The 20,738-nt window shown below is 48.4% G+C and overlaps 2 protein-coding genes across 2 annotated transcripts in view; both read right to left on the bottom strand.

The window, feature by feature from the left end:
* Positions 1–10,289, bottom strand: part of LOC135536904 (unconventional myosin-XV-like) — a 59,354-nt gene extending 49,065 nt beyond the window's left edge. The window contains exons 1-2 of the mRNA XM_064963126.1: positions 10,259–10,289; positions 9,232–9,367 (exon numbers count right to left, since the gene is read on the bottom strand). Of these exons, the coding sequence (XP_064819198.1) occupies positions 9,232–9,247 (16 nt within the window). The 5' untranslated portion in view covers positions 9,248–9,367; positions 10,259–10,289. The remainder of the gene's footprint in view (positions 1–9,231; positions 9,368–10,258) is intronic.
* A 91-nt stretch (positions 10,290–10,380) lies between these two features.
* Positions 10,381–20,738, bottom strand: part of LOC135536901 (unconventional myosin-XV-like) — a 43,174-nt gene continuing 32,816 nt past the window's right edge. Inside the window, exons 5-8 of the mRNA XM_064963122.1 lie at positions 18,787–18,997; positions 15,100–15,193; positions 14,856–14,979; positions 10,381–10,686 (exon numbers count right to left, since the gene is read on the bottom strand). Of these exons, the coding sequence (XP_064819194.1) occupies positions 10,535–10,686; positions 14,856–14,979; positions 15,100–15,193; positions 18,787–18,997 (581 nt within the window). The 3' untranslated portion in view covers positions 10,381–10,534. The remainder of the gene's footprint in view (positions 10,687–14,855; positions 14,980–15,099; positions 15,194–18,786; positions 18,998–20,738) is intronic.

Below are 20,738 nucleotides of genomic sequence, written 5' to 3'. Positions count from 1 at the left end.
GTTGTGGTGTTGTGTGGTGGGTTGTGGTGTTGTGTGGTGGGTTGTGGTGTAATGTGGTGGGATGTGGTGTTGTGTGCTGGGTTGTGGTGGTTTCATGGTATTGTGTGGTGGGTTGTGGTGTTGTGTGGTGGGTTGTGGTGTGGTGTGGTGGGTTGTGGTGTTGTGTGGTGGGTTGTGGTGTTGTGTGGTGGGTTGTGGTGTTGTGTGGTGTTGTGTGTTGTGGTGTTGTGTTGTGTGCTGGGTTGTGGTGGTTTCATGGTATTGTGTGGTGGGTTGTGGTGTTGTGTGGTGGGTTGTGGTGTGGTGTGGTGGGTTGTGGTGTTGTGTGGTGGGTTGTGGTGTTGTGTGGTGGGTTGTGGTGTTGTGTGGTGGGTTGTGGTGTTGTGTGGTGGGTTGTGGTGTTGTGTGGTGGGCTGTGGTGTTGTGTGGTGGGTTGTAGTGTTGTGTGGTGGGTTGTGGTGTTGTGTGGTGTGGTGGTGTTGTGTGGTGGGTGGTGGTGTTATGTGGTGGGTTGTGGTGTGGTGTTGTGTGGTGGGTTGTGGTGTTGTGTGGTGGGTTGTGGTGTTATGTGGTGGGCTGTGGTGTTGTGTGGTGGGTGTGGTGTTATGTTGTGGGTTGTGGTGTTGTGTGGTGGTGTTGTGTGGTGGGTTGTGGTGTTATGTGGTGTTGTGTGGTGGGTTGTGGTGTTGTGTGGTGGGTTGTGGTGTTGTGTGGTGGTTTGAGGGTGTTTTGTTGTGGTTTGTGGTGGTTTGAGGGTGTTTTGTGGTGGTTTGAGGGTGTTTTGTGGTGGTTTGAGGGCGTTTGTAGTGGTTTGAGGGCGTTTTGTGGTGGTTTGAGGGCGTTTTGTGGTGGTTTGAGGGCGTTTTGTGGTGGTTTGTGGTGGTTTGAGGGCGTTTTGTGGTGGTTTGAGGGCGTTTTGTGGTGGTTTGAGGGTGTTTGTAGTGGTTTGAGGGTGTTTTGTGGTGGTTTGAGGGTGTTTTGTGGTGGTTTGAGGGTGTTTTGTGGTGGTTTGAGGGTGTTTTGTGGTGGTTTGAGGGTGTTTTGTGGTGGTTTGAGGGTGTTTTGTGGTGGTTTGAGGGTGTTTTGTGGTGGTTTGAGGGCGTTTTGTGGTGGTTTGAGGGTGTTTTGTAGTGGTTTGAGGGTGTTTTGTGGTGGTTTGAGGGTGTTTTGTGGTGGTTTGAGGGTGTTTTGTGGTGGTTTGAGGGTGTTTTGTAGTGGTTTGAGGGTGTTTTGTGGTGGTTTGAGGGTGTTTTGTGGTGGTTTGAGGGTGTTTTGTTGTGGTTTGAGGGTGTTTTGTGGTGGTTTTGAGGGTGTTTTGTTTGGTTTGATGTGGTTTGAGGGTGTTTTGTGGTGGTTTGATGTGGTTTGAGGGTGTTTTGCAGATTGCAGTGTTTTGTGGGGGGTTGTGGTGGTTTGATGGTGGTTTGTTGTGGTTTGATGGTGTTTTGTGGTGTTATGTGGTGGCTTGTTGTGATTTCATGGTGTTATGTGGTGGGTTGTGGTGTTGTGTGGTGGGTTGTAGTGTTGTGTGGTGGGTTGTGGTGTTGTGTGGTGGGTTGTGGTGTTGTGTGGTGGGTTGTGGTGTAATGTGGTGGGATGTGGTGTTGTGTGCTGGGTTGTGGTGGTTTCATGGTATTGTGTGGTGGGTTGTGGTGTTGTGTGGTGGGTTGTGGTGTGGTGTGGTGGGTTGTGGTGTTGTGTGGTGGGTTGTGGTGTTGTGTGGTGGGTTGTGGTGTTGTGTGGTGTTGTGTGTTGTGGTGTTGTGTTGTGTGCTGGGTTGTGGTGGTTTCATGGTATTGTGTGGTGGGTTGTGGTGTTGTGTGGTGTGTTGTGGTGTGGTGTGGTGGGTTGTGGTGTTGTGTGGTGGGTTGTGGTGTTGTGTGGTGGGTTGTGGTGTTGTGTGGTGGGTTGTGGTGTTGTGTGGTGGGTTGTGGTGTTGTGTGGTGGGTTGTGGTGTTGTGTGGTGGGCTGTGGTGTTGTGTGGTGGGTTGTAGTGTTGTGTGGTGGGTTGTGGTGTTGTGTGGTGTGGTGGTGTTGTGTGGTGGGTGGTGGTGTTATGTGGTGGGTTGTGGTGTGGTGTTGTGTGGTGGGTTGTGGTGTTGTGTGGTGGGTTGTGGTGTTATGTGGTGGGCTGTGGTGTTGTGTGGTGGGTGTGGTGTTATGTTGTGGGTTGTGGTGTTGTGTGGTGGTGTTGTGTGGTGGGTTGTGGTGTTATGTGGTGTTGTGTGGTGGGTTGTGGTGTTGTGTGGTGGGTTGTGGTGTTGTGTGGTGGTTTGAGGGTGTTTTGTTGTGGTTTGTGGTGGTTTGAGGGTGTTTTGTGGTGGTTTGAGGGTGTTTTGTGGTGGTTTGAGGGCGTTTTGTAGTGGTTTGAGGGCGTTTTGTGGTGGTTTGAGGGCGTTTTGTGGTGGTTTGAGGGCGTTTTGTGGTGGTTTGTGGTGGTTTGAGGGCGTTTTGTGGTGGTTTGAGGGGCGTTTTGTGGTGGTTTGAGGGTGTTTTGTAGTGGTTTGAGGGTGTTTTGTGGTGGTTTGAGGGTGTTTTTTGTGGTGGTTTGAGGGTGGTGGTTTGAGGGTGTTTTGTGGTGGTTTGAGGGTGTTTTGTGGTGGTTTGAGGGTGTTTTGTGGTGGTTTGAGGGTGTTTTGTGGTGGTTTGAGGGTGTTTTGTGGTGGTTTGAGGGCGTTTTGTGGTGGTTTGAGGGTGTTTTGTGGTGGTTTGAGGGTGTTTTGTGGTGGTTTGAGGGTGTTTTGTGGTGGTTTGAGGGTGTTTTGTGGTGGTTTGAGGGTGTTTTGTGGTGGTTTGAGGGTGTTTTGTGGTGGTTTGAGGGTGTTTTGTGTGGTTTGTTGTGGTTTGAGGGTGTTTTGTTGTGGTTTGAGGGTGTTTTGTGGTGGTTTGAGGGTGTTTTGTGGTGGTTTGAGGGTGTTTTGTGGTGGTTTGAGGGTGTTTTGTTGTGGTTTGAGGGTGTTTTGTTGTGGTTTGATGTGGTTTGAGGGTGTTTTGTTGTGGTTTGATGTGGTTTGAGGGTGTTTTGCAGATTGCAGTGTTTTGTGGGGGGTTGTGGTGGTTTGATGGTGGTTTGTTGTGGTTTGATGGTGTTTTGTGGTGTTATGTGGTGGCTTGTTGTGATTTCATGGTGTTATGTGGTGGGTTGTGGTGTTGTGTGGTGGGTTGTAGTGTTGTGTGGTGGGTTGTGGTGTTGTGTGGTGGGTTGTGGTGTTGTGTGGTGGGTTGTGGTGTAATGTGGTGGGATGTGGTGTTGTGTGCTGGGTTGTGGTGGTTTCATGGTATTGTGTGGTGGGTTGTGGTGTTGTGTGGTGGGTTGTGGTGTGGTGTGGTGTGGTGGGTTGTGGTGTTGTGTGGTGGGTTGTGGTGTTGTGTGGTGGGTTGTGGTGTTGTGTGGTGTTGTGTGTTGTGGTGTTGTGTTGTGTGCTGGGTTGTGGTGGTTTCATGGTATTGTGTGGTGGGTTGTGGTGTTGTGTGGTGGGTTGTGGTGTGGTGTGGTGGGTTGTGGTGTTGTGTGGTGGGTTGTGGTGTTGTGTGGTGGGTTGTGGTGTTGTGTGGTGGGTTGTGGTGTTGTGTGGTGGGTTGTGGTGTTGTGTGGTGGGCTGTGGTGTTGTGTGGTGGGTTGTAGTGTTGTGTGGTGGGTTGTGGTGTTGTGTGGTGTGGTGGTGTTGTGTGGTGGGTGGTGGTGTTATGTGGTGGGTTGTGGTGTGGTGTTGTGTGGTGGGTTGTGGTGTTGTGTGGTGGGTTGTGGTGTTATGTGGTGGGCTGTGGTGTTGTGTGGTGGGTGTGGTGTTATGTTGTGGGTTGTGGTGTTGTGTGGTGGTGTTGTGTGGTGGGTTGTGGTGTTATGTGGTGTTGTGTGGTGGGTTGTGGTGTTGTGTGGTGGGTTGTGGTGTTGTGTGGTGGTTTGAGGGTGTTTTGTTGTGGTTTGTGGTGGTTTGAGGGTGTTTTGTGGTGGTTTGAGGGTGTTTTGTGGTGGTTTGAGGGCGTTTTGTAGTGGTTTGAGGGCGTTTTGTGGTGGTTTGAGGGCGTTTTGTGGTGGTTTGAGGGCGTTTTGTGGTGGTTTGTGGTGGTTTGAGGGCGTTTTGTGGTGGTTTGAGGGCGTTTTGTGGTGGTTTGAGGGTGTTTTGTGGTGGTTTGAGGGTGTTTTGTGGTGGTTTGAGGGTGTTTTGTGGTGGTTTGAGGGTGTTTTGTAGTGGTTTGAGGGTGTTTGTGGTGGTTTGAGGGTGTTTTGTGGTGGTTTGAGGGTGTTTTGTGGTGGTTTGAGGGTGTTTTGTGGTGGTTTGAGGGGCGTTTTGTGGTGGTTTGAGGGTGTTTTGTAGTGGTTTGAGGGTGTTTTGTGGTGGTTTGAGGGTGTTTTGTGGTGGTTTGAGGGTGTTTTGTGGTGGTTTGAGGGTGTTTTGTAGTGGTTTGAGGGTGTTTTGTGGTGGTTTGAGGGTGTTTTGTGGTGGTTTGAGGGTGTTTTGTTGTGGTTTGAGGGTGTTTTGTGGTGGTTTGAGGGTGTTTTGTGGTGGTTTGAGGGTGTTTTGTGGTGGTTTGAGGGTGTTTTGTGGTGGTTTGAGGGTGTTTTGTTGTGGTTTGAGGGTGTTTTGTTGTGGTTTGATGTGGTTTGAGGGTGTTTTGTTGTGGTTTGATGTGGTTTGAGGGTGTTTTGCAGATTGCAGTGTTTTGTGGGGGGTTGTGGTGGTTTGATGGTGGTTTGTTGTGGTTTGATGGTGTTTTGTGTTGTTATGTGGTGGCTTGTTGTGATTTCATGGTGTTATGTGGTGGGTTGTGGTGTTGTGTGGTGGGTTGTAGTGTTGTGTGGTGGGTTGTGGTGTTGTGTGGTGGGTTGTGGTGTTGTGTGGTGGGTTGTGGTGTAATGTGGTGGGATGTGGTGTTGTGTGCTGGGTTGTGGTGGTTTCATGGTATTGTGTGGTGGGTTGTGGTGTTGTGTGGTGGGTTGTGGTGTGGTGTGGTGGGTTGTGGTGTTGTGTGGTGGGTTGTGGTGTTGTGTGGTGGGTTGTGGTGTTGTGTGGTGTTGTGTGTTGTGGTGTTGTGTTGTGTGCTGGGTTGTGGTGGTTTCATGGTATTGTGTGGTGGGTTGTGGTGTTGTGTGGTGGGTTGTGGTGTGGTGTGGTGGGTTGTGGTGTTGTGTGGTGGGTTGTGGTGTTGTGTGGTGGGTTGTGGTGTTGTGTGGTGGGTTGTGGTGTTGTGTGGTGGGTTGTGGTGTTGTGTGGTGGGCTGTGGTGTTGTGTGGTGGGTTGTAGTGTTGTGTGGTGGGTTGTGGTGTTGTGTGGTGTGGTGGTGTTGTGTGGTGGGTGGTGGTGTTATGTGGTGGGTTGTGGTGTGGTGTTGTGTGGTGGGTTGTGGTGTTGTGTGGTGGGTTGTGGTGTTATGTGGTGGGCTGTGGTGTTGTGTGGTGGTGTTGTGTGGTGGGTGTGGTGTTATGTTGTGGGTTGTGGTGTTGTGTGGTGGTGTTGTGTGGTGGGTTGTGGTGTTATGTGGTGTTGTGTGGTGGGTTGTGGTGTTGTGTGGTGGGTTGTGGTGTTGTGTGGTGGTTTGAGGGTGTTTTGTTGTGGTTTGTGGTGGTTTGAGGGTGTTTTGTGGTGGTTTGAGGGTGTTTTGTGGTGGTTTGAGGGCGTTTTGTAGTGGTTTGAGGGCGTTTTGTGGTGGTTTGAGGGCGTTTTGTGGTGGTTTGAGGGCGTTTTGTGGTGGTTTGTGGTGGTTTGAGGGCGTTTTGTGGTGGTTTGAGGGCGTTTTGTGGTGGTTTGAGGGTGTTTTGTAGTGGTTTGAGGGTGTTTTGTGGTGGTTTGAGGGTGTTTTGTGGTGGTTTGAGGGTGTTTTGTGGTGGTTTGAGGGTGTTTTGTAGTGGTTTGAGGGTGTTTTGTGGTGGTTTGAGGGTGTTTTGTGGTGGTTTGAGGGTGTTTTGTGGTGGTTTGAGGGTGTTTTGTGGTGGTTTGAGGGCGTTTTGTGGTGGTTTGAGGGTGTTTTGTTGTGGTTTGAGGGTGTTTTGTAGTGGTTTGAGGGTGTTTTGTGGTGGTTTGAGGGTGTTTTGTTGTGGTTTGAGGGTGTTTTGTGGTGGTTTGAGGGTGTTTTGTGGTGGTTTGAGGGTGTTTTGTTGTGGTTTGAGGGTGTTTTGTTGTGGTTTGAGGGTGTTTTGTTGTGGTTTGATGTGGTTTGAGGTTGTTTTGTTGTGGTTTGATGTGGTTTGAGGGTGTTTTGTGGTGTTTCGAAGGTGTTTTGCAGATTGCAGTGTTTTGTGGGGGTTGTGGTGGTTTGATGGTGGTTTGTTGTGGTTTGATGGTGTTTTGTGGTGTTATGTGGTGGCTTGTTGTGATTTCATGGTGTTATGTGGTGGGTTGTGGTGTTGTGTGGTGGGTTGTGGTGTTGTGTGGTGGGTTGTGGTGTTGTGTGGTGGGTTGTGGTGTTATGTGGTGGGTTGTGGTGTTGTGTGGTGGGTTGTGGTGTTGTGTGGTGGGTTGTAGTGTTGTGTGGTGGGTTGTGGTGTTGTGTGGTGTGGTGGTGTTGTGTGGTGGGTGGTGGTGTTATGTGGTGGGTTGTGGTGTGGTGTTGTGTGGTGGGTTGTAGTGTTGTGTGGTGGGTTGTGGTGTTGTGTGGTGGGTTGTAGTGTTGTGTGGTGGGTTGTGGTGTTGTGTGGTGGGTTGTGGTGTTGTGTGGTGGGTTGTGGTGTTGTGTGGTGTTGTGTGTTGTGGTGTTGTGTTGTGTGCTGGGTTGTGGTGGTTTCATGGTATTGTGTGGTGGGTTGTGGTGTTGTGTGGTGGGTTGTGGTGTGGTGTGGTGGGTTGTGGTGTTGTGTGGTGGGTTGTGGTGTTGTGTGGTGGGTTGTGGTGTTGTGTGGTGGGTTGTGGTGTTGTGTGGTGGGTTGTGGTGTTGTGTGGTGGGCTGTGGTGTTGTGTGGTGGGTTGTAGTGTTGTGTGGTGGGTTGTGGTGTTGTGTGGTGTGGTGGTGTTGTGTGGTGGGTGGTGGTGTTATGTGGTGGGTTGTGGTGTGGTGTTGTGTGGTGGGTTGTGGTGTTGTGTGGTGGGTTGTGGTGTTATGTGGTGGGCTGTGGTGTTGTGTGGTGGTGTTGTGTGGTGGGTGTGGTGTTATGTTGTGGGTTGTGGTGTTGTGTGGTGGTGTTGTGTGGTGGGTTGTGGTGTTATGTGGTGTTGTGTGGTGGGTTGTGGTGTTGTGTGGTGGGTTGTGGTGTTGTGTGGTGGTTTGAGGGTGTTTTGTTGTGGTTTGTGGTGGTTTGAGGGTGTTTTGTGGTGGTTTGAGGGTGTTTTGTGGTGGTTTGAGGGCGTTTTGTAGTGGTTTGAGGGCGTTTTGTGGTGGTTTGAGGGCGTTTTGTGGTGGTTTGAGGGCGTTTTGTGGTGGTTTGTGGTGGTTTGAGGGCGTTTTGTGGTGGTTTGAGGGCGTTTTGTGGTGGTTTGAGGGTGTTTTGTAGTGGTTTGAGGGTGTTTTGTGGTGGTTTGAGGGTGTTTTGTGGTGGTTTGAGGGTGTTTTGTGGTGGTTTGAGGGTGTTTTGTAGTGGTTTGAGGGTGTTTTGTGGTGGTTTGAGGGTGTTTTGTGGTGGTTTGAGGGTGTTTTGTGGTGGTTTGAGGGTGTTTTGTGGTGTTTTTGTGGTGGTTTGAGGGCGTTTTGTGGTGGTTTGAGGGTGTTTTGTTGTGGTTTGAGGGTGTTTTGTAGTGGTTTGAGGGTGTTTTGTGGTGGTTTGAGGGTGTTTTGTTGTGGTTTGAGGGTGTTTTGTGGTGGTTTGAGGGTGTTTTGTGGTGGTTTGAGGGTGTTTTGTTGTGGTTTGAGGGTGTTTTGTTGTGGTTTGAGGGTGTTTTGTTGTGGTTTGATGTGGTTTGAGGTTGTTTTGTTGTGGTTTGATGTGGTTTGAGGGTGTTTTGTGGTGTTTCGAAGGTGTTTTGCAGATTGCAGTGTTTTGTGGGGGGTTGTGGTGGTTTGATGGTGGTTTGTTGTGGTTTGATGGTGTTTTGTGGTGTTATGTGGTGGCTTGTTGTGATTTCATGGTGTTATGTGGTGGGTTGTGGTGTTGTGTGGTGGGTTGTGGTGTTGTGTGGTGGGTTGTGGTGTTGTGTGGTGGGTTGTGGTGTTATGTGGTGGGTTGTGGTGTTGTGTGGTGGGTTGTGGTGTTGTGTGGTGGGTTGTAGTGTTGTGTGGTGGGTTGTGGTGTTGTGTGGTGTGGTGGTGTTGTGTGGTGGGTGGTGGTGTTATGTGGTGGGTTGTGGTGTGGTGTTGTGTGGTGGGTTGTGGTGTTGTGTGGTGGGTTGTGGTGTTATGTGGTGGGTTGTGGTGTTGTGTGGTGGTGTTGTGTGGTGGGTGTGGTGTTATGTTGTGGGTTGTGGTGTTGTGTGGTGGTGTTGTGTGGTGGGTTGTGGTGTTATGTGGTGGGTTGTGGTGGGTTGTGGTGTTGTGTGGTGGGTTGTGGTGTTGTGTGGTGGGTTATGGTGTTGTGTGGTGGGCTGTGGTGTTGTGTGGTGGGTTGTGGTGTTGTGTGGTGGGTTGTGGTGTTATGTGGTGGGTTGTGGTGTTGTGTGGTGGGTTGTGGTGTGGTGTTGTGTGGTGTGGTGGGTTGTGGTGTGGTGTTGTGTGGTGTGGTGGGTTGTGGTGTTGTGTGGTGGGTTGTGGTGTGGTGGGTTGTGGTGTTGTGGTGTTGTGTGGTGGGTTGTGGTGTTGTGGTGTTGTGTGGTGGGTTGTAGTGGTGTGTGGTGGGTTGTGGTGTTGTGTGGTGGGTTGTGGTGTTGTGTGGTGGGTTATGGTGTTGTGTGGTGGGTGGTGGTGTTGTGTGGTGGGTTGTGGTGTTGTGGTGTTGTGTGGTGGGTTGTGGTGTTGTGGTGTTGTGTGGTGGGTTGTAGTGGTGTGTGGTGGGTTGTGGTGTTGTGTGGTGGGTTGTGGTGTTGTGTGGTGGGTTATGGTGTTGTGTGGTGGGTTGTGGTGTTGTGTGGTGGGTTGTGGTGGTGTGTGGTGGGTTGTGGTGTTGTGCGTTGTGGTGTTGTGGTGTTGTGTGGTGGGTTGTGGTGTTGTGTGGTGGGTTGTGGTGTTGTGTGGTGGATTGTAGTGTTTTGTGGTGGGTTGTAGTGTTTTGTGGTGGGTTGTGGTGTTGTGTGGTGGGTTGTGGTGTTGTGTGGTGGGTTGTGGTGTTGTGTGGTGGGTTGTGGTGTTTTGTGGTGGGTTGTAGTGTTTTGTGTTGGGTTGTCGTGTTTTGTTTTGATGGTGTTTTGTGGTGGTTCTAATGGTTGGTACCAAATAGAGCCTTCATCTTGGTCCTCTCCTCCTGAGTGATGCGGATGCAGGCCTCTGAGAAGGTGTCGTGGACTACCTGTCTGAACAGCAGCTCCAGCAACAGAGGAGTGTTGAAGTTGTCTTTAGGGTAGAACACCTGCAGTACCACAACATCAACATAGACAATATCAAGACTTGGAATGAGCTCATTGGTTGGACAAACAATTATTTTACTTGTTCCTAATTGGCTTGAAGGATCATGATTGATTGTGACTGATTGACAGGTAAATCTACCAGGGTGTGTTAGTGTGTGGGCCCCTCCTTCCTCAGGTAAATCTTCCAGGGTGTGTTAGTGTGTGGGCCCCTCTTTCCTCAGGTAAATCTTCCAGGGTGTGTTAGTGTGTGGGCCCCTCCTTCCTCAGGTAAATCTCCCAGGGTGTGTTAGTGTGTGGGCCCCTCCTTCCTCAGGTAAATCTCTCAGGGTGTGTTAGTGTGTGGGCCCCTCCTTCCTCAGGTAAATCTCCCAGGGTGTCTTAGTGTGTGGGCCCCTCATTCCTCAGGTAAATCTCTCAGGGTGTGTTAGTGTGTGGGCCCCTCCTTCCTCAGGTAAATCTACCAGGGTGTGTTAGTGTGTGGGCCCCTCCTTCCTCAGGTAAATCTTCCAGGGTGTCTTAGTGTGTGGGCCCCTCATTCCTCAGGTAAATCTCTCAGGGTGTGTTAGTGTGTGGGCCCCTCCTTCCTCAGGTAAATCTCTCAGGATGTGTTAGTGTGTGGGCCCCTCCTTCCTCAGGTAAATCTCTCAGGGTGTGTTAGTGTGTGGGCCCCTCCTTCCTCAGGTAAATCTCTCAGGGTGTGTTAGTGTGTGTACCTCTGTCCTCAGGTAAATCTCCCAGGGTGTCTTTGTGTGTGGGCCCCTCCTTCCTCAGGTAAATCTCTCAGGGTGTGTTAGTGTGTGTACCTCTGTCCTCAGGTAAATCTCTCAGGATGTGTTAGTGTGTGGGCCCCTCCTTCCTCAGGTAAATCTCCCAGGGTGTGTTAGTGTGTGTACCTCTTTCCTCAGGTAAATCTTCCAGGGTGTGTTAGTGTGTGGGCCCCTCCTTCCTCAGGTAAATCTCTCAGGGTGTGTTAGTGTGTGTACCTCTTTCCTCAGGTAAATCTTCCAGGGTGTGTTAGTGTGTGTACCTCTGTCCTCAGGTAAATCTTCCAGGGTGTGTTAGTGTGTGTACCTCTTTCCTCAGGTAAATCTTCCAGGGTGTGTTAGTGTGTGGGCCCCTCCTTCCTCAGGTAAATCTCCCAGGGTGTGTTAGTGTGTGTACCTCTTTCCTCAGGTAAATCTCCCAGGGTGTGTTAGTGTGTGTACCTCTTTCCTCAGGTAAATCTTCCAGGGTGTGTTAGTGTAAGTGTAGTGTTCTTCACTGCTCCTGTGGTGTAGCTGGGTCTGGCTGGTCTCTTCCTCTACAGGCAACTCTCTGGACACTATAAACACACACACCAACACATAAACACATACACACACAAACACCAACACAAACAAGAACAATGAAAATTGTCTGGTTCAGTTCAGGACTGATTCTAGTTATGGTCTGGTTCAGGTCTGGATCTAGTTCAGATTTGGATCTAGTTCAGTTCTGGTTCTAGTTGAGGTCTGGATTTGGTTCAGGTCTGGGTCTGGCCAGACCTGAACTATGACCAGACCTGAACCAGACCTAAACTACAACCAGACCTAAACTATAACCAGACCTGAACTATTACCAGACCTGAACTACAACTAGGCCTGAACTAGAACCCGCCAGACCTGCACTAGAACCTGAATTAGAACCAGACCTGAAGTTCAGGTCTGGTTATAGTTCAAGTTGTAGATCAGGTCTGGTTGTAGTTCAGGTCTGGTTCTAGTTCAGGTCCGGTTATAGTTCAGGTCCGGTTGAAGTTCAGGTCTGGTTCTAGTTCAGGTCTGGTTCTAGTTCAGGTCTGGTTGTAGTTCAGGTTATAGTTCAGGTCTGGTTCTAGTTCAGGTCTGGTTCTAGTTCAGGTCTGGTTCTAGTTCGGGTCTGGTTCTAGTTCAGGTCTGGTTCTAGTTCAGGTCTAGTTATAGTTCAGGTTATAGTTCAGGTCTGGTTATGGTTCAGGTTATAGTTCAGGTCTGGTTATAGTTCAGGTTTGGTTATAGTTCAGGTCTGGTTGTAGTTCAGGTCTGGTTCTAGTTCAGGTCTGGTTATAGTTCAGGTCTGGTTATAGTTCAGGTCTGGTTATAGTTCAGGTTATAGTTCAGGTCTGGTCATAGTTCAGGTCTGGTTATAGTTCAGGTCCGGTTATAGTTCAGGTCTGGTTATAGTTCAAGTTGTAGTTCAGGTCTGGTTGTAGTTCAGGTCTGGTTCTAGTTCAGGTCCGGTTCTAGTTCAGGTCCGGTTCTAGTTCAGGTCCGGTTGAAGTTCAGGTCTGGTTCTAGTTCAGGTCTGGTTCTAGTTCAGGTCTGGTTGTAGTTCAGGTTATAGTTCAGGTCTGGTTCTAGTTCAGGTCTGGTTCTAGTTCAGGTCTGGTTCTAGTTCAGGTCTGGTTCTAGTTCAGGTCTGGTTATAGTTCAGGTTATAGTTCAGGTCTGGTTATAGTTCAGGTCTGGTTATAGTTCAGGTTATAGTTCAGGTCTGGTTATAGTTCAGGTTTGGTTATAGTTCAGGTCTGGTTGTAGTTCAGGTCTGGTTCTAGTTCAGGTCTGGTTATAGTTCAGGTCTGGTTATAGTTCAGGTTATAGTTCAGGTCTGGTTATAGTTCAGGTCTGGTTATAGTTCAGGTCCGGTTATAGTTCAGGTCTGGTTATAGTTCAGGTCTGGTTCTAGTTCAGGTCTGGTTGTAGTTCAGGTTATAGTTCAGGTCTGGTTCTAGTTCAGGTCTGGTTCTAGTTCAGGTCTGGTTCTAGTTCAGGTCTGGTTCTAGTTCAGGTCTGGTTCTAGTTCAGGTCTAGTTATAGTTCAGGTTGTAGTTCAGGTCTGGTTGTAGTTCAGGTCCTTTTAAAGTTCAGATCTGGTTATAGTTCAGGTTGTATTTCAGGTTATAGTTCAGGTCTGGTAATAGTTCAGGTCTGGTTGTAGTTCAGGTCTGGTTCTAGTTCAGGTCTAGTTATAGTTCAGGTTATAGTTCAGGTCTGGTTGTAGTTCAGGTTGTATTTCAGGTTATAGTTCAGGTCTGGTAATAGTTCAGGTCTGGTTGTAGTTCAGGTCTGGTTCTAGTTCAGGTCTAGTTATAGTTCAGGTTATAGTTCAGGTCTGGTTCTAGTTCAGGTCTAGTTATAGTTCAGGTTATAGTTCAGGTCTGGTTGTAGTTCAGGTTGTATTTCAGGTTATAGTTCAGGTCTGGTTATAGTTCAGGTCTGGTTGTAGTTCAGGTTGTATTTCAGGTTATAGTTCAGGTCTGGTTATAGTTCAGGTCTGGTTGTAGTTCAGGTCTGGTTCTAGTTCAGGTCTGGTTATAGTTCAGGTTCTAGTTCAGGTCTGGTTATAGTTCAGGTCTGGTTATAGTTCAGGTCTGGTTGTAGTTCAGGTCTGGTTGTAGTTCAGGTCTGGTTGTAGTTCAGGTCTGGTTGTAGTTCAGGTCTGGTTATAGTTCAGGTCTGGTTATAGTTCAGGTCTGGTTATAGTTCAGATCTGGTTATAGTTCAGGTTGTATTTCAGGTTATAGTTCAGGTCTGGTAATAGTTCAGGTCTGGTTGTAGTTCAGGTTGTAGTTCAGGTCTGATTGTAGTTCAGGTCCTTTTATAGTTCAGATCTGGTTATAGTTCAGGTCTGGTTGTAGTTCAGGTCTGGTTATAGTTCAGGACTGGTTATAGTTCAGGACTGGTTATAGTTCAGGTCTGGTTATAGTTCAGGTTGTAGTTCCGGTTATTGTTCAGGTCAGGTTATAGTTTAGGTCTGGTTATAGTTCAGGTTATAGTTCAAGTCTGGTAATAGTTCAGGTCTGGTTATATTTCACGACTGGTTATAGTTCAGGTCTGGTTGTAGTTCAGGTCCTTTTATAGTTCAGGTCCTTTTATAGTTCAGGTCTGGTTATAGTTCAGGTCTGGTTGTAGTTCAGGTCTGGTTGTAGTTCAGGTCTGGTTGTAGTTCAGGTCTGGTTGTAGTTCAGGTTATAGTTCAGGTCCGGTTATAGTTCAGGTCTGGTTGTAGTTCAGGTCTGGTTGTAGTTCAGGTCTGGTTATAGTTCAGGTTATAGTTCAGGTCTGGCTATAGTTCACGTCTGGTTATAGTTCAGGTCCGGTTATAGTTCAGGTTATAGTTCAGGTCTGGTTATAGTTCAGGTCTGGTTATAGTTCAGGTTATAGTTCAGGTCTGGTTATAGTTCAGGTCTGGCTATAGTTCAGGTCTGGTTATAGTTCAGGTCTGGTTATAGTTCAGGTCTGGTTGTAGTTCAGGTCTGGTTATAGTTCAGGTCTGGTTATAGTTCAGGTCTGGTTATAGTTCACGTCTGGTTGTAGTTCAGGTCTGGTTGTAGTTCAGGTCTGGTTGTAGTTCAGGTTATAGTTCAGGTCTGGTTATAGTTCAGGTCTGGTTATAGTTCAGGTTATAGTTCAGGTCTGGTTGTAGTTCAGGTCTGGTTATAGTTCAGGTCTGGTTATAGTTCACGTCTGGTTATAGTTCAGGTCTGGTTGTAGTTCAGGTCTGGTTGTAGTTCAGGTTATAGTTCAGGTCTGGTTGTAGTTCAGGTCTGGTTATAGTTCAGGTCTGGTTGTAGTTCAGGTTATAGTTCAGGTCTGGTTATAGTTCAGGTCTGGTTGTAGTTCAGGTCTGGTTATAGTTCAGGTCTGGTTATAGTTCAGGTCTGGTTATAGTTCAGGTCTGGTTATAGTTCAGGTCTGGTTGTAGTTCAGGTCTGGTTATAGTTCAGGTCTGGTTATAGTTCAGGTTGTAGTTCAGGTCTGGTTGTAGTTCAGGTCCGGTTATAGTTCAGGTCCGGTTGTAGTTCAGGTCTGGTTGTAGTTCAGGTCTGGTTATAGTTCAGGTTATAGTTCAGGTCTGGCTATAGTTCACGTCTGGTTATAGTTCAGGTTATAGTTCAGGTCTGGTTATAGTTCAGGTCCTTTTATAGTTCAGATCTGGTTGTAGTTCAGGTCTGGTTATAGTTCAGGTCTGGTAATAGTTCAGGTCTGGTTATAGTTCAGGTCTGGCTATAGTTCAGGTCTGGTTATAGTTCAGGTCTGGTTATAGTTCAGGTTATAGTTCAGGTCTGGTTGTAGTTCAGGTCTGGTTATAGTTCAGGTTATAGTTCAGGTCTGGTTATAGTTCAGGTCTGGTTATAGTTCAGGTCTGGTTATAGTTCAGGTTATAGTTCAGGTCTGGTTATAGTTCAGGTCCTTTTATAGTTCAGATCTGGTTGTAGTTCAGGTCTGGTTATAGTTCAGGTCTGGTAATAGTTCAGGTCTGGTTATAGTTCAGGTCTGGCTATAGTTCAGGTCTGGTTATAGTTCAGGTCTGGCTATAGTTCAGGTCTGGTTGTAGTTCAGGTCTGGTTATAGTTCAGGTCTGGTTATAGTTCAGGTCTGGTTGTAGTTCAGGTCTGGTTGTAGTTCAGGTCTGGTTATAGTTCAGGTCTGGTTGTAGTTCAGGTCTGGTTCTAGTTCATGTCTGGTTCAGGTCTTGTTCAAGTCTGTTTCTAACCTGGTGGGGGGAGGGGGCTGTTGTGGGAGTCGGCTAGGGCAGGTGGGCGGGGTTTTGTTGCCTTGGTGACTTTGGATCCACCCTCCTCCTTTGGTTCCCGAGGTGCCGCCGGAGAGAAAGACTTCTGAAAGAGAGAGAGAGACTGTGTGTGTGTGTGTGTGTGTGTGTGTGTGTGTGTGTGTGTGTGTGCGTGCGTGCGTGCGTGCGCGTGCGTGCGTGCGTGTGCGTGCGTGCGTGCGTGTACCTGTGGTGGTGGGTTGGCCATCTGGTCTTTCAGGATATACATGGCTTCATCATGAGGGTCCGGCTTCTTCGTAAACATCTTCCCCTCCCCCCTCCTACACACACACATTCACATTACTGTGCTCCCTGTGTGTGTGTGTGTGAGTTACCTGTGTGTCTGTGTCTGTGTGTTACCTGTGTGTGTGTGTGTGAGTTACCTGTGTGTGTGTGTGAGTTACCTGTGTGTGTGTGTGAGTTACCTGTGTGTGTGTGAGTTACCTGTGTGTGTGTGTGTGTCTGTACTTTGTAAACATCTCCCCTCCCCCCTCCTACACACATACATTCACATTACTGTGCTACCTGTGTGTGTGTGTGTGTGTTACCTGTGTGTGTGTGTGTGTCTGTGTGTGTCTGTACTTTGTAAACATCTTCCCCTCCCCCCTCCTACACACACATTCACATTACTGTGCTACCTGTGTGTGTGTGTGTGTGTGTGTGTGTGTGTGTGTGTGTGTGTGTGTGTGTGTGTGTGTGTGTGTGTGTGTGTGTGTGTGTGTGTGTGTGTGTGTGTGTGTGTGTGTGTTACCTGTGTGTGTGTGAGTTACCTGTGTGTGTGTGTGAGTTACCTGTGTGTGTGTGTGAGTTACCTGTGTGTGTGTGAGTTACCTGTGTGTGTGTGTGAGTTACCTGTGTGTGTGTGTGAGTTACCTGTGTGTGTGTGAGTTACCTGTGTGTGTGTCTGTACTTTGTAAACATCTCCCCTCCCCCCTCCTACACACATACATTCACATTACTGTGCTACCTGTGTGTGTGTGTGTGTTACCTGTGTGTGTGTGTGTGTGTGTGTGTGTGTGTGTGTGTGTGTGTGTGTGTGTGTGTGTGTGTGTGTGTGTGTGTGTGTGTGTGTGTGTGTGTGTGTGTGTGTGTGTGTGTGTGTGTTACCTGTGTGTGTGTGTGTGTGTGTGTGAGTGTGTGTGTGTGTTACCTGTGTGTGTGTGCAGGCTGGCTGGGTGTGTGTGTGTGTGTGTGTGTGTTACCTGTGTATGTGTGTGTGTGTGTGTGAGTGTGTGTGTGTGTTACCTGTGTGTGTGTGCAGGCTGGCTGGGTGTGTGTGTGTGTGTGTGTTACCTGTGTGTGTGTGCAGGCTGGCTGGGTGTGTGTGTGTGTGTGTGTGTTACCTGTGTGTGTGTGCAGGCTGGCTGGGTGTGTGTGTGTTACCTGTGTGTGTGTGCAGGCTGGCTGGGTGTGTGTGTGTTACCTGTGTGTGTGTGCAGGCTGGCTGGGTGTGTGTGTGTTACCTGAGTGTGTGTGCAGGCTGGCTGGGTGTGTGTGTGTTACCTGAGTGTGTGTGCAGGCTGGCTGGGTGTGTGTGTGTTACCTGAGTGTGTGTGCAGGCTGGCTGGGTGTGTGTGTGTTACCTGAGTGTGTGTGCAGGCTGGCTGGGTGTGTGTGTGTTACCTGTGTGTGTGTGCAGGCTGGCTGGCTGGGTGTGTGTGTGTGTGTGTTACCTGTGTGTGTGTGCAGGCTGGCTGGGTGTGTGTGAGTGTGTGTGTGTGTTACCTGTGTGTGTGTGTGTGTTACCTGTGTGTGTGTGTGTGTTACCTGAGTGTGTGTGCAGGCTGGCTGGGTGTGTGTGAGTGTGTGTGTGTGTTACCTGTGTGTGTGTGTGTGTTACCTGTGTGTGTGTGTGTGTTACCTGAGTGTGTGTGCAGGCTGGCTGGGTGTGTGTGTGTTACCTGAGTGTGTGTGCAGGCTGGCTGGCTGGGTGTGTGTGTGTTACCTGTGTGTGTGTGCAGGCTGGCTGGGTGTGTGTGTGTGTTACCTGTGTGTGTGTGCAGGCTGGCTGGCTGGCTGGGTGTGTGTGTGTGTGTGTGTTACCTGAGTGTGTGTGCAGGCTGGCTGGCTGGCTGGGTGTGTGTGTGTGTGTGTGTTACCTGAGTGTGTGTGCAGGCTGGCTGGCTGGGTGTGTGTGTGTGTTACCTGTGTGTGTGTGCAGGCTGGCTGGGTGTGTGTGTGTGTTACCTGAGTGTGTGTGCAGGCTGGCTGGGTGTGTGTGTGTGTGTGTTACCTGAGTGTGTGTGCAGGCTGGCTGGGTGTGTGTGTGTGTGTGTTACCTGTGTGTGTGTGCAGGCTGGCTGGGTGTGTGTGTGTTACCTGAGTGTGTGTGCAGGCTGGCTGGGTGTGTGTGTGTGTGTGTGTTACCTGTGTGTGTGTGCAGGCTGGCTGGGTGTGTGTGTGTGTGTGTGTGTGTTACCTGTGTGTGTGTGCAGGCTGGCTGGGTGTGTGTGTGTGTGTGTGTGTGTTACCTGTGTGTGTGTGCAGGCTGGCTGGGTGTGTGTGTGTGTGTGTTACCTGAGTGTGTGTGCAGGCTGGCTGGCTGGGTGTGTGTGTGTGTGTGTTACCTGTGTGTGTGTGCAGGCTGGCTGGGTGTGTGTGTGTGTGTGTGTGTGTTACCTGTGTGTGTGTGCAGGCTGGCTGGGTGTGTGTGTGTGTGTGTTACCTGAGTGTGTGTGCAGGCTGGCTGGCTGGGTGTGTGTGTGTGTGTGTTACCTGTGTGTGTGTGCAGGCTGGCTGGGTGTGTGTGTGTGTGTGTTACCTGAGTGTGTGTGCAGGCTGGCTGGCTGGGTGTGTGTGTGTGTGTGTTACCTGAGTGTGTGTGCAGGCTGGCTGGCTGGGTGTGTGTGTGTTACCTGAGTGTGTGTGCAGGCTGGCTGGGTGTGTGTGTGTGTGTGTGTGTGTGTTACCTGTGTGTGTGTGCAGGCTGGCTGGGTGTGTGTGTGTGTGTGTGTGTGTGTGTGTGTGTGTGTGTGTGTGTGTGTGTGTGTGACCTGTGTGTGTGTGCAGGCTGGCTGGGTGTGTGTGGGTGTGTGTGTGTGTTACCTGTGTGTGTGTGCAGGCTGGCAGGGTGTGTGTGTGTTACCTGAGTGTGTGTGCAGGCTGGCTGGGTGTGTGTGTGTGTGTGTGTGTTACCTGAGTGTGTGTGCAGGCTGGCTGGGGGTGTGTGTGTGTGTGTGTGTGTTACCTGTGTGTGTGTGCAGGCTGGCTGGGTGTGTGTGTGTGTTACCTGTGTGTGTGTGCAGGCTGGCTGGGTGTGTGTGTGTTACCTGTGTGTGTGTGCAGGCTGGCTGGGTGTGTGTGTGTTACCTGTGTGTGTGTGCAGGCTGGCTGGGTGTGTGTGTGTTACCTGTGTGTGTGTGCAGGCTGGCTGGGTGTGTGTGTGTGTGTGTGTGTGTGTGTTACCTGTGTGTGTGTGCAGGCTGGCTGGGTGTGTGTGTGTGTGTGTTACCTGAGTGTGTGTGCAGGCTGGCTGGGTGTGTGTGTGTTACCTGTGTGTGTGTGCAGGCTGGCTGGGTGTGTGTGTGTGTGTGTTACCTGTGTGTGTGTGCAGGCTGGCTGGGTGTGTGTGTGTGTTACCTGAGTGTGTGTGCAGGCTGGCTGGGTGTGTGTGTGTGTGTGTTACCTGAGTGTGTGTGCAGGCTGGCTGGGTGTGTGTGTGTGTGTGTTACCTGTGTGTGTGTTACCTGTGTGTGTGTGCAGGCTGGCTGGGTGTGTGTGTGTTACCTGTGTGTGTGTGCAGGCTGGCTGGGTGTGTGTGTGTTACCTGTGTGTGCAGGCTGGCTGGGTGTGTGTGTGTTACCTGTGTGTGCAGGCTGGCTGGGTGTGTGTGTGTTACCTGTGTGTGCAGGCTGGCTGGGTGTGTGTGTGTTACCTGTGTGTGTGTGCAGGCTGGCTGGGTGCAGGGTTAGATGGATGTTGGTACTGTCTGATCATATCCTTGATGTTGTGGGAGGGGCTTTCTGAGTTAGACAAATCGGACTGGACCAATCCTTCTGGAGGGGGGGCCCTGGACCGCACCAAGTCATCAGGAGGGGGGGCCCTGGACCGCACCAAGTCATCAGGAGGGGCCACCCGTGTCGCAGCTGGAAAAATCGACACCATCATCACTAGAGCTGTGTTCCAATACCCATACTAACATACTGTATACTACATACTATATACTATTAGTCTATAGGTCTAGAGCTGTGTTCCAATACCCATACTAACATACTGTATACTATATACTATATACTATTAGTCTATAGGTCTAGAGCTGTGTTCCAATACCCATACTAACATACTGTATACTACCTACTATATACTATTAGTCTATAGGTCTAGAGACAAGAGCTGTGTTCCAACACCCATACTAACATACTGTATACTATATACTATATACTATTAGTCTATAGGTCTAGAGACAAGAGCTGTGTTCCAATATCCATACTAACATACTGTATACTACATACTATATACTATTAGTCTATAGGTCTATAGGTCTAGAGCTGTGTTCCAATACCCATACTAACATACTGTATACTACATACTATATACTATTAGTCTATAGGTCTAGAGCTGTGTTCCAATACCCATACTAACATACTGTATACTACATACTATATACTATTAGTCTATAGGTCTAGAGCTGTGTTCCAATACCCATACTAACATACTGTATACTACATACTGTATACTATTAGTCTATAGGTCTAGAGCTGTGTTCCAATACCCATACTAACATACTGTATACTACATACTGTATACTATATACTATTAGTCTATAGGTCTAGAGACTAGAGCTGTGTTCCAATACCCATACTAACATACTGTATACTACATACTATATACTATTAGTCTATAGGTCTAGAGCTGGGTTCCAATACCATACTAACATACTGTATACTACATACTATTAGTCTATAGGTCTAGAGCTGTGTTCCAATACCCATACTAACATACTTTTTACTACATACTGTATACTATATACTATTAGTCTATAGGTCTAGAGACTAGAGCTGTGTTCCAATACCCATACTAACATACTGTATACTACATACTGTATACTATTAGTCTATAGGTCTAGAGCTGTGTTCCAATACCAATACTAACATACTGTATACTACATACTATATACTATTAGTCTATAGGTCTAGAGACAAGAGCTGTGTTCCAACACTCATACTAACACACTGTATACTACATACTGTATACTATTAGTCTATAGGTCTAGAGCTGTGTTCCAATACCCATACTAACATACTGTATACTACATACTGTATACTATATACTATTAGTCTATAGGTCTATAGACAAGAGCTGTGTTCCAACACCCATGCTAACATACTGTATACTATATACTATATACTATTAGTCTATAGGTCTAGAGACTAGAGCTGTGTTCCAATACCCATACTAACATACTGTACACTATATACTATATACTATATACTATTAGTCTATAGGTCTAGAGACTAGAGCTGTGTTCCAATACCCATACTAACATACTGTATACTATATACTATTAGTCTATAGGTCTAGAGCTGTGTTCTAATACCAATACTAACACACTGTATACTATATACTATATACTATTAGTCTATAGGTCTAGAGACTAGAGCTGTGTTCCAACACCCATGCTAACATACTGTATACTATATACTATATACTATTAGTCTATAGGTCTAGAGACTAGAGCTGTGTTCCAATACCCATACTAACATACTGTACACTATATACTATATACTATATACTATTAGTCTATAGGTCTAGAGACTAGAGCTGTGTTCCAATACCCATACTAACATACTATATACTATATACTATTAGTCTATAGGTCTAGAGACA

Source organism: Oncorhynchus masou, unplaced genomic scaffold (genome assembly GCF_036934945.1).
Source record: "Oncorhynchus masou masou isolate Uvic2021 unplaced genomic scaffold, UVic_Omas_1.1 unplaced_scaffold_682, whole genome shotgun sequence".
Taxonomy (NCBI): Eukaryota; Metazoa; Chordata; class Actinopteri; order Salmoniformes; family Salmonidae; genus Oncorhynchus; species Oncorhynchus masou.
Note: the sequence above shows the minus strand (reverse complement) of the source record. Positions and strands in the feature narration are given on the sequence as shown.